This window comes from Vidua macroura, chromosome 22, assembly GCF_024509145.1.
Source record: "Vidua macroura isolate BioBank_ID:100142 chromosome 22, ASM2450914v1, whole genome shotgun sequence".
Lineage (NCBI taxonomy): Eukaryota > Metazoa > Chordata > Aves > Passeriformes > Viduidae > Vidua > Vidua macroura.
Window position 1 is genome coordinate 6,722,524 of NC_071592.1, and position 12,440 is coordinate 6,734,963.

The following is a 12,440-nucleotide window of genomic DNA, read 5'->3' on the forward strand; positions in this document are numbered from 1 at the left end:
CAGGCTTTGCTCTGACTGCTGCTTTGACATTAACAATCTGTTTAAAGTTCATCTGAGCTGGGCTTGCACTGTGTGAATAGAGCAGGGACATGTGCTCCTTCACAATTTCCCCTTACACCCAAACCTCTGCTCATTCTGTCTCAGGCCAGGCAGTTGCTAAATATAAAGCCAAGAAAAGTCTGATTTTTTTTTTTTTTTTTTTTTTTTTTTTTTTTTTTTTTGTCAAGAAAATCTCTGTTTAGAACTGCACTCCTCTGAATTTTTAAACACTTTGTGACTTGGGCCTTGAGTCACTCAGGCTGAAAGAAATTTGAGGGGAAAGTGTCCCTCCCCCTGCATTTTTAGTGGCCTCGAGGGTGTCTCTGTAGTGCAGCTGACAGAGCTCTGCGTTCACTGCTGTCAGCGTGGAGCCCTCAGCTTCACATGGAACTTTCATCATGTGTCAATAAAGGACCAAGCACACCCAGGAGAGAGGCAAATAAAAATTAAGAACTACGTAGAAATGTTGAAATCCCATCTATTCCTCCCCCATTTCTCCCTATAAGGCATAAATTCCATCATTCCTTCCACACTGGATGTTGGTGTAGCATAAACTGCCCCACTCCAACCCACTGCAGCTGACTGAAGTTACTGAGATAAGGTCAGGGAAAGGGACAGGAGAACACAACAGGCTGGCAGATAAGGGACTGGGGGAGCAGAATGAAGTGGCTCATCCAATAGCACAGCAGAAACTCATGATGCTTATAAAACTGGACTTGGAATTCTTCAGTCTGGTTTTTTTTTAGGAAACAGGATTTTCCTTGTTTCTTTTTTAATGGGCTCACTTCAAGATTATATTCGCACTCCAAATGATTATATTCTTTTGGAAAAGGAATTTCAGGTTAAAAAATATTTTTTTTTTACGATTTTTTAACTTCTCAAAAGATTAAACAGTTTTCTTTGTGCCAGTGCATCTGGAATCTACCAATCCTGTAAATATTTCTCCTCTCTATGCCTGTGAATAAAAACAGATGAGTTTTTCTAACCACCTTCCCTTGAGGATTCAAAAGCAGGTGATGAAATAGTACCAAACATGCCAAAGATAGGAAAAAATACCATTTTCTTCACTCCTCCTGTAGTTTTTCTACATAACTAGTGCAAATAACCTGCTTGCACAGATTGCAGGGAGATAGGAGCCCTTTGCATACATTTACACTGTGCTTTACACAACAAGTTCCATCCACGGCTGGAAAAAAGAACCCACACGTCAAAAAAAAACCAAAACCAAAAAAAAAAAAAAAAAAAAAAACCAAAAACAAAACCACAAACCCCCCCCCCCCAAAAAAAACCCACCAAAACGCCAGTGCAGCTGCAGCACAGACAGCTGCAGATGTTCCAGATGCAGCACAGGCTCTGCTCCCTCCCCCAGGACGATGTCCCCAGGAGCACAGGGAGCCTGGTCCGTGTCCCAGTGCTGTCCCTGGGCTGGGTTTGGTGCCCTGGCTGCAGCTGCAGACCTGACTCCCTTTTTCCCTCCTGTTTTGTGCCCTCTCCCTCCCTGCCGTGCCAGCTCTGCAAACAGGAACTGCAGCTCTGCTTTAGGGCAGCTCAAGTGCAGATCTCTGCAGCAGGAATCTTGGGAATCCTTACAGCACATCCTGAAGTCCCACAGCTGGGGCCCAGGGCAGCTGAGGGTTCTCACAGCAGACAGGTAGAACCTTGTCCTGTTCCAAGGACTCCTGCTGCCTCAGCTTCTCCCCTTCCCAGCCTCATAAACACTCCAAAGGATGGGACTGAGCGTCACAGGGACAAATTGTCTTCAGCTGCCTCTGAGGAGTAAATGGCTCTGATGAAAATCACCAGTGTTCTTTGGCTGGAGAGCAATTTTCTTGGAAATGAAATGAGGCTGCTCTCATGGCTGAATGGAAAGAGCTGCGTCCCCCTCCCACTGCAGAGATGGTCTGGGTCATTTTCTGGGACTGCTTGGAGAAATGAGTGATCTGCTGTGGGTACTGGAGACAGGAACAGGAATCTGAGCCCACAGATCTGCCCCAGTCCAGGGAGACCTTAAACTGCTCTCCTGCAGAACAGTGTCATTTGAGCAGGTTTCCATAGGGAAATGGAAAGAATATTCACATACAACAACATTGGGAGGCCAAAGGGCCACGTCCCCAAAGGGCTCTGAGCTCTCTGGCCTCGCTCCAGCACAGTTTTAAAGTTTTTAGTGTGTCAGGGTCTGTGTAATTCCTGTGTTTAATACTCAAGCAGAATGCTGTGCAGGAGCTGAGGCCAGGGAAGAGCTGGGGGCTCCCAAGGAGGTAGAACCCTGGTGTGTGGATGTGTGAAGGTCCCTGTGTCCATGCAGCCTGTGGGAGTGCCTGGGCTGGGATGTGTGGTACTTTCCAAATCACAGAATTCACAGATTTCACAGAATGACCAGGTTGGAAGAGACCTTCAAGATCATCGAGTCCAACCCAGCCCCAACACCTCAACTAAACCCTGGCACCCAGTGCCACATCCAGGCTTGTTTTAAACACATCCAGGGATGGTGACTCCATCACCTCTCCAGGCAGCCAGAACTTTATCACCTTTCTGTAAAAAACTTCTTCCTAAAATCCAACCTGTATTTCCCTTGGGGCAGTTCAAGGCCGTGTCCTCTGGTTCTGTCAATGCTGCCTGGAGAAAGAGCCCAACCCCACCTGCCCACAGCCACCTTTCAGGAGGTGTAGAGGGTGATAAAGTCACCCCTGAGTCTCCTTTTCTCCAAGCTGAACACCCCCAGTTCCAACACGTGCTGATCCCAGGGAAATGGTGTTTGTGCAGGGAGGTGGCAGAGGGTGTGAGGGGAGGCTCAGCATCACAGGTGACCAGAGGGGTCACTGGGGCTGTTTGTCTCCAGGTTGTTCAGGATCTTGGTTCAAAAGTTGCATTCACACAAGTCTGTCCTCTGCACACGCCGGGCTCAGCCCAAGGTAACAGAATCCCAGAACCCCAGAATCATTTAAATTGGAAAAGCTCTCCCAGACCATCAAGTCCAACCTGTGCCCCATCCCCACCTTGCCACCCAGCCCAGTGCACTGAGTGCCATCTCCAGGTGTTCCTTGGACACCTCCAGGGGTGGGGACTCCAAACCTCCCTGGGCAGCCCCTTCCCGTGTTTAACAACCCTTTCCATGAGGAAATTCCAACCTGAGCCTCCCCTGGCACAGCCTGGGGATGTTTCCTCTTCTCCTGTAACTTTTCCTCAGAGAAATCCCAGCCCCCACCTGGCTCCTGGCAGGGAGTTGCAGAGAGGGATTTGATCCTTCTTGAGCCTTTCAGATTTGGCTGAGAACAGTGACAAACCAGCCCAGAGTCTCAGAAATCCAATTGAAACTGAAGCAGAGCACATGAAAAAGGGATGTGGTACCTTTCAAAGACAGAAGAAATCTCTATGTGAATGCATGAACAGGGATGGAGGGGGGAATTTTAATGGTTTATTCTGTGGCTATCCCATATTTATGTTCATGTTATAGAAGTCATTGTGTGAACAATGAGGATGTTTGGTACAAGATGTGTGTTTGTGCTTTTGGTGGGGCTGTTGGCAAATTTAAGAAGATAATAAATCAGTGAACTCCAAAATCCAGTGTGATTTCCTGGGGCTTTGTACCAATGTCCATTGTGAAGCCCTAAGAAAGGGTTTCCTGGTGTTGGAGCATCAATTAAAATCTCTCTCACTCCAATTCCCTGGTACCTCACAAAAGATGAGTCTGTGCAGCTGTTTTTCTCACCATCAGGGCTGCAACCTCTGTTCCCTTTAAACTGGGAGGAACTCCTCAAAACTCTTCTCTCCCACTTGTCAAATTGAGTGACAATTTGGGGTAACAGGTTTGGATTTTGGGGCACTGGGGAAAGAGATGCAGAGACCGCAGGGAATGAGGTTGCATAAGCACAGTTACCACAGGAAAACCTCTCAAATTCCTGCATCAAGCCCTTCTCCTGAAAAGGTCATTTTTCAGATCTAAAAGGTTGTAGTGAAAAATATTGACCACGTTCAATAAACTCTCCTCCGAGTATGTCAGTGCAGCCCCTTTTCACAGCAAACGTTTAAAACTCCCCGCCTCAGTTGTGGCAGAGGAAAAGCAGCTGCAGCTTTGTCTAATTGTCTGTACTTGCTAAAACATTTCTCTATGATATTTGTGCGCCTGGTGATGAAATATCCCATTTTTAGCTCGGCAGCAGAAAAAGGGGAGGCTTTTTTAGGTCTCCTTTCATTTTGGCTGTGTGGCCAAGCAGGGATTTATGAGTTCAGGGGAGACAGTAGCCAGCGCGCTTGGATTTTGCTTTTTATACTTTCTTTTTTTTTAAATTGTTTTCCTTTGAAATTCCAGAGTTAGTGTTTTGTCTGCTTTCTCCCTGACCCTCTTCGGAGGCAGGCGTGTGTTTTTTCACCAGAAAAACTGGAAACAAAGAATCGTTGTCTTTAAGCTGTAGCAGGCAGGAAACCCAACTCACAAGGGATCACCCCGAGCCAGCGCTGTCCCAGAGTAGACTCCAGTTCTCTGAATTCAACCTGACAGCTTGTCTGGAGCACTTTCTAAGTAACCATTATCCTTCCTTTCCCCCAGCAAAAGAGCCATTATTATTTTGCCTGGAGTGCAGTGCAAGGAGTGTTTTTGTGCTGGGGAGGGGGTGGTGGTCACACGTTTGCTGGGGTGCCAGGCTCTCCCTCCCAAAGCCTTGGAAGTGCTTGGGCTGTTTCCTAAAACAAGAGTTAATTTGTTTCCTGATGATGACTTAAAAGCTGTAAAACTGCCATGGCTGTGCATGTGTGTCTTCCCTTTTCTCTCATGTATGCGTGGCCTTTTTCTCCATGGATATGAGGTTTGGGGGTTTTTTACTTCTGCATTTGTGTGTTTTTCAACAAGAGCAACCTCCAGCCTGTCAATGGTTTGGTTTTACACCCTGTGCTGGGGGTAACATCCACATATTGCTGTGAGCACATTCCTGCCTGCTCCTGGGTGTGTTTGGGTGGTTCTGTAGGTGTGCAGAAGATGTGCAGCTGTGCCTTGGCTGTGCCTGCAGCCCTGCATGGCTCAGGAACATCTCTGCTGGCTGGAGAGCATCTGCTTTTCCAGGCTGGCTCTGGGAAGGGTTCTCAGGACACATTCTTCAGCCTCTGTGCACTGTGCATTGGGATTTCTGCTGCTGATATTAAAAAAGCAACAACAAGGGAAAAAATCTTCTCATTACTTCCTCCTTTTCTTCATAATGTGTCTTTGTGAGGCTAGCTGGGCCGAGGCAGACGTGGCTCAGGAAGTGCCAGTGCTGCTGGCTCGGGGATGTTTTCCAGCCACAGGCACCACTGGGGGCTGTCGCCTCTGGCTGGGGCAGCAGGGAGTGACTCCAGGGCTGAGTGGGGAGCAGAGCTGGGCTCTCTGCCCTGTGGGAGCTCCTTCTCTGCACCCCTGCTCAGGGACAGGGCACAGGGCTCAAACAGAGCCACCTGTCCTGAGCACGCCCTGCCTCAGGAAATCCCCTCTGGAAATCACAGTCCCAGGATGGGTTGGCTTGGAAGGACCTTAAAGCTCATCCAGTGCCACCCCTTCCACTGCCCCACACCTTCCATTGTCCCAGATTGCCCCAAGCCCTGTCCAGCCTGGCCTTGGACACTGCCAGGGACAGCAATACTGAATCCCAGTTCTATTCCTACACCATCCAGATCCTGTCTGACTCTGGAAATAAGTGGGCTTCAGCCACAGGGCTTTAGTTCATCACTGTTTTAGAGCAGTTCAATCAGAAAGGTTTGATCCCTCTGATCTGTATTTCTATAAAGGCAGCAATTCATAACCAATCTCTCAGCTACTTTCAGACACTCCCCAAGCTAAATCTGTCCTTCACATCCATCTCTGCAGCAGATTTCTCACCTAAATCCAGGAATCAGTCCCTTCTCACTTGGTTTGAGTTGACTTCAGGTCAAAACCCAGTGTTGTTCCTGGATTTGGGATCTGTGAAACAGGTTAACAGCAATGTAGAGATCAGGGAATCACATAATCATTCAGGCTGGAAAGGCCTCTGGGATCATCAAGTCCAACAGTGCACCCAGATGAATGCAAAAGATGGCTTGATAATATTTTTCAAATGTGAAATAATCAAATTGCTTGATAATGTAAAATACTAGTAATTTTGAAATCATTCTGCACTCAATGTGTTGCTTCCTCTTAGTGAAGAGACAGAATTTCTGATTTGTACCTCTGACGCTGGGAGTGGTTGTTCCTCAGCTCAAGGAGCAGCACATTGTGTCTTGAAGGGACAAAGAAACAGTTTGGTGCTGAAGGGCTGGGAAATCTCATGTAACCATGGGAACAGTCACAGTAACACTGCCCAGGAATGACAAAGACATGCGGCACATGTGTTAATTAATTGTTTTAATTAGCAGAGATAGTAAGTTGAAAAGCAGTTCCTTGCAGGACAAGCGATGCTGGGAGGTTTTGAGGCCTCACTGTGACACGCGAGTAAATGTGTGCACCTGAGTAAATGTGATGGGAAGTTGGCAGAGCCATTGGAAAAGGCCACAGGAGTCCTCAGACCCTGCCCTGCTCCAGTCCCTGTCCCACCATCCCTGGCCACACCCACAGACAGGTGAGAGCCCAGAGCCTTCACAGCTTTGTGCTGAGGGCAGCTGGAGCTCCTCTGCTGACCCTGGGGGGTTTGCATTGTGTAATGCTCCCTGTGTGTGAGGGGCAGTCAGAAATGTCCTGTGGGTGTGTGGGGGGCACTCAGAAATGTCCTGTGGGTGTGTGGGGGGCACTCAGAAATGTCCTGGGTGTGTGGAGCACTCAGAATGTGTCCCTGGAGCCAGGGAGGGACCTTGTGGGCTCCACAGCTTCAATGCCTCTGCCACCATGTAAAGCAGTCCCTTGGATGTTTCTGGGAGCAGCTGGGGGTGGTTTTGGCCCCCTGGTCCCTGCAGAAACCTGCAGCCTGGGTTTCTGCTCTGCAGCTGGCTGTGAACCCCAGCCCAGCTCCTCACTGGGATCCCCAGGAGGGGAAGGGGCAGCGTGAGGGCTGGACACGCACACCTGGGCAGGCCCGGCTGAGAGGCTGGGCTGGCAGAGGAGAGGGTCTGGGTTTGTTCCCATGCTGGGACCTTTCCAAGGCACCAGGGGGGTGCCACCACTCACAGCCTCACCTGGGCAGGAGAGGCCCTGGGGCTCTGTGCCCTCCTCTCCCTCTCTCCCCATAAAGTGGCTGCCACAAAATAGACCCCCAAGGGACCACTTGGATTAATGACAGGTCTGCACCCCCAGGACAGCTGGGTCTGCTTTCCCCATTTAGGGAAGCTAATTTAAATTCCAGCCACCAGGTCAGGGACCCTTCTACCTCCCAAAGCAGGAGGACTCCTTGCAAAACCTAGTCTGTTTTGCAACAGCATGAAAACATGTCTGTTTTTCATGGAGAATCCATGGCCCAAAGCTGGCATGCAGGAGGATCTGTTCTGGGATGACCTGCCTCACCTGGATTGGCAGCATGGGTATTTCCAGGCAGGACTTGGCCTTAGAGATTTCAGTGAAGCAGATCAGGAGAAGGGGAAGGAGAAGACTGCAAATCTGAAGTGGGCCATGAGATCCACAAGATTCTCCAGGTACCTGACCCTCCTTTCCCTCTCTCCCTACAAAGTGGTTGCCACAAAATAGACCCCAAGTGACCACTTGGCCACATCACAAGTCTGGATCCCTCAAGACACCTGGGTCTGCCTTCCCCCTGTCTCCCTTCCTGGCTCTGTCTCCATGGCTTAGAACAAGGCCCTTCCCACCCTCCAGCTGCTGAATTTCCTTGGAGGTGCCAGCTCCAGAGATTCCTGGGCTCTCCATTCCTTCCCAGCCTTGCCTGTAGTGCCAATATGGGCGGCGTTCCCCTATAGTGCCCATAAAGCATTTAATCCATAAATGATCCAGCCCCACTGTATCCATCCTAGAAAAATAAAGGTCTAAAAAATGTGGATATTCCAGGCCCCAAGCTCGTTGTTCTCCTGGAAAGCCTCATCGGGCTGGTTGCACAAAGTGGTGCCTGACTCGGGCCTGAGTGAGAAAGCTCCTCGGAGGGAGCAGGATGAAGGGGCTGTCAGCACTTCCCAGCAGCTCAGGAAGCACAGGCACTGTGAGCCCATTGTTCAGTGAAACCCCCCCTCGCCTCCCCTCTGTCCCAAACTCTCAGATTTATAAAACACCAGGGTTGGGGTTTTTTTGTTTTTTTGAAGTTTATCAGAGAGGGTTTGCTCCCTAATACATCATATCTCAAACAGAGACTCCCTAAAGCCTTGCTCACTGGGCTGCACTCAGGCTGACAGGACCAACAAGGATTTGGGATGGTGGTGTGGGAATCCACCTGGGGGTTTTCAGGCTGGTTTCCTGGCAAGGGAGTCTGTGCGTCTGTCCATCTGCCCCCAGCTATATCTATCAGTCTGTTCAGACTAAATATGCCCCAGAGGGGCTGGGAGGGGACACAGCTCCAGGGGAGACAGCGGCTGTCTGGAGAGCTGAGCACAGAGTGGCAAGGGAGAAGCCGAGGCAAATTTGGGGTGAGAGAGTGGAGACCAGGGCTAAAAGGGCACAGAGAGCAGTGCTGCAGCCTGCCCCCACAGGCTGATTCCTGGGGAAGGCAGTGCATCTGGAAAAGGCAGCTAAAGCCTGCAGAAAGTGCATTTATGCCTGCAAATAAATAAAATTATATTTAACCTTCTTCCCAGGCGCGCTGTGAGTGTGAATGTTTGCAAAGCTGTGAGATCCTCGCTTGAAAGGTGCTGTGAAAGTGCAAAGCATTATTAATATCCTTTACCTTCCTCCTAATAGACTGAGCATTCATGCTGGGGAATTTCTAGACATAAACCAGACAGCTGCAGAATGACAGTTCTTGAAAGCATCTATGATTTATTTTCTGCACTTTAATTCCATTTTGTATTGAACACACATTTGTCATAGGGCTCTTGTTCCACGGGGCCTTTTAAGTCTAAACCAGACATGGGGACCTGATCCTTTCTGGGATAAATTTCCCCACTTCACTGTAGCCATTTGCTGATTTACACCAGGAGAGAAGTCCAGTCCAAGTGTTTTAATTGAATTTCCATTCTATGGCAATTTTTGGTGTAAAATCTGAATGGTTTAAATGACAGTTAAGACTATTCCTGTCACCATCTGGCTGCAGTTCTGTAGGATCTCTTCGAGCCACTGGGTGTCAGATCCTGGGAATGATCCTGTTTTTGCAGGAACCTGCAAAAGTCTGGAGGGGCTCCCTGGCTCTGCCTTTTCCATTTTGCTTTAAACAAATTCAGCTTTCGAGCCTGGGCCTGGAAGCCAGGAGGGGCTGGTGTGGTTCTTTCACGTTGCAAAGATTTTTGTGAAATAAAAATAGCTTCCTGCGTTTGGATTTTTTTTTTTTTTTTTTTTTTTTAGAAGGATAGAAAGAATTGGAAACTTACAAGAGCTGGGTGCACAGGGTGTTTCAATAGCAGGGCTGATTATCATATTTAACCCTTCTTATTATGGCCAAGTCACACTCAGGGCTGAATCTCATCCTACAACACAAGGCTGCTCGTATATATTCCCACACTTTGCTGCATAATCCGTATTTATAGAGGAAAAACTGAGGCAGAGGGACTCAGTCTGGATTAAACCTGAGGAGGAGGAGGAGGAAGAGGAGGAGGATGAGGAGGAGGAAGATCATCTCTCCAAATCATGGCCTATTTATTTACCCAAAATATGCTGATGACTCTGGATCAAGCAACCCCTTTGTAGCAGTTGATTCCCTTGAGTCAATGATCTGGCCCCCAAAAAAATCAGAGAAAGCTGAACATTTTCAGCAAGTTCCACTACTTTTTGGGAAGGATTTTTTTCCCTGCTTTGAAAAGGATTTTTCTGTTGGAAAAAGAATTGCTGCCTTCCTCTAACAGAATCATCATATGGCATTTCCATTAATGTTACATACAGGGCTGTTTATGGATTGAACAAACCAAAATGTACATTAACATCTCGGTGGACATTGCTGAAGGTTTTGCTTTTCTCAGTGCAGAACTTGGGTTTTTCAAAGCGTTTCCCCAAACATGGCTCTGATAGCTGTGGTTGTAATAACTCAGAGGGATATCCCAGGGGAGCAGTGGAAGTCAGAGCCTGGCTGTAGGGAGGACATGGGAAAAGGCAGGGCCTGCCTCAGACCCCATCCCTGCTCCACTGGGAGAGCTCCATATCACTGGGATCCATCGGGATTACAGCCGGGAAAACGCCCCCCTGCAAACAGCCCCTGGGTTAGAACAGGGACAGCTGCTGGACACTGGGGCTGGGGAAAGGTCCCACAGCACCAGGGCATGGGACACTCCTGCTGCTGCTGCTGGTGTGGCCACGGGAGCGGGGACAGCGATCCTGAATGGGACAGAGATCCCTAATGGGAACAGGGATCCTGAATGGGAACAGGGATCCTTAATGGGGCAGGAATTCCTGACGGGAACAGGGATCCTGAATGGGACAGGGATTCCTGATCGGAACAGGGATCCTTAATGGGACAGGGATCCTGAATGGGACAGGAATTCCTGATGGGGACAGGGATCCCTAATGGGAACAGGGATCCTGAATGGGACAGGAATTCCTGATCGGAACAGGGATCCTTAATGGGACAGGGATCCTGAATGGGACAGGAATTCCTGATGGGGACAGGGATCCCTAATGGGAACAGGGATCCTGAATGGGACAGGAATTCCTGATGGGGATGGGATCCCTAATGGGACAGGGATCCTGAATGGGACAGGAATTCCTGATGGGGATGGGATCCCTAATGGGACAGGGATCCCTAATGGGAACAGGGATCCTGAATGGGACAGGGATTCCTGATGGGGACAGGGATTCCTAATGGAGACAGGGATTCCTAATGGAGACAGGAATCCCTAATAGGAACAGGATCCCTAATGGGAACAGGGATCCCAAATGGGACAGGAATCTCTAATGGGGACAGGGATCTCAAATGGGGCAGGAATTCCTAATGGGGACAGAGATCCCAAATGGGGACAGGGATCCAGAATGGGACAGGGATCTGAAATGGGGCAGGAATTCCTGAATGGGAACAGGGATCCCTAATGGGACAGGAATCCCTAATGGGAACAGGGATCCCTAATGGGAACAGGGATCCCTAATGAGACAGGGATCCAGAAAGGGAACAGGGATCCTGAATGGGGCAGGAATCCCTAATGGGGACAGAGATCCGAATGGGACAGGGATCTGTTTTGGGACAGGTCTCTCTGCTGGAGCAGTGTAGATGAAGTTGTCACCTCCCTGTTCCCCAGCTGTCCCATCCCACTCTTTGTCCCAGCTGAAACCACAGTGGTTTGTTTTCCAGTCTGATCTATTTGCAGTGGGGTTTGTGGTTTCTGCAAAAAGGGAGAAAAACAAACAAGTAAAATAAAAATAAAAGCAGGCAGATTACACGAGCTCTGTTTTCCCCCATTCCTCTCTCTTCCCTCCTCCTCTGGCTCCCCCACCCTCCCCTCTCCCGTCCCTCTATGTTTTCCTTTCCATGCCAATAACTGCAAGGCTGTAATTTCAAAGCCTCGGCGGCTTTCCCAGTGCTGGAGGAATGTGCCGGTGCCTGGGATGGATCCTCAGGGAGCTGCACAGCCCCACAGGCAGGAGGTGCTGGGCAGAGGGGCACTTGGGACATCCCTGGAGGATGCTTTTCCCCCTTTTTCATCTCCTTGAAACAGCCTCCTTATTGTCACCTCAAATCCTCAGCCTCCCCAGGTTTAAAATCCAAATTTAATTTCTGTGAAATAGTAACAGGGTTCATCTCCTCCTCCTCTGCCTGTGGTCTTGGGATAAGAGAAAGGGCTCTCCTTTCGGCTGGGACGGGTCACACTGAATTCCACTGAGTGCAAGGACAGCACTTCGTGGTCAGAACATGTCAGGCTTGAGAATTGCCCAAAGAGCCCCATTGCTGCATTTACACCCCTATTTACACTTCTGTGAGAGGCTGGGTGAGCACTGGAGATGTGGGAGAGGAAAAAACACAGCCCTACAGAAGCCAAGCCAGCTGGGACCACAAAGTTAAGCCAGAGTCTTCCAAGTCTTTTTCTAGGAAAAGTTCTTTTCAACCCCTGTGTGCCTGTTGTCTTTTGTCATTAGATCCCTCCTATGATGCAGTCAGGAGAACAGGATGGGGCACTAATGGGAATTCTGGCCTCTCCAAAAGTAAGTTGTCCCAATGGGAATCACAAACTGTGCAATGGAAGATTAAAATGAGACTTGGGCACAGTTGGCCTGTGTCAGAGGGGCAGAAGATTTGGGAACAGATAAGAGGTAGAACTGGGGACAGATAAGAAGTAGAATGATGTTATGGACAGAGTAATACTTGTAGGGTTTGGTTAAGGGGCCAGGAGCAAATCCTCTTAACAGACACCCTGTTAATCACGGGCCTGTCCCATGCTGTGATGGTTTTAGGGAC

The 12,440-nt window shown here is 49.1% G+C and overlaps 1 protein-coding gene across 5 annotated transcripts in view; it reads left to right on the forward strand.

The window, feature by feature from the left end:
* Positions 1 to 12,440, forward strand: part of FLI1 (Fli-1 proto-oncogene, ETS transcription factor) — an 86,783-nt gene that overhangs the window by 68,654 nt on the left and 5,689 nt on the right. For 3 of the 5 annotated variants that reach the window (XM_053996907.1, XM_053996908.1, XM_053996905.1), the window contains one exon: positions 12,122 to 12,187. The exons of the other annotated variants lie outside the window; for them this stretch is intronic. In XM_053996907.1, coding sequence (XP_053852882.1) covers positions 12,122 to 12,187 — 66 coding nt within the window. The remainder of the gene's footprint in view (positions 1 to 12,121; positions 12,188 to 12,440) is intronic. 5 annotated transcript variants of the gene reach the window in all.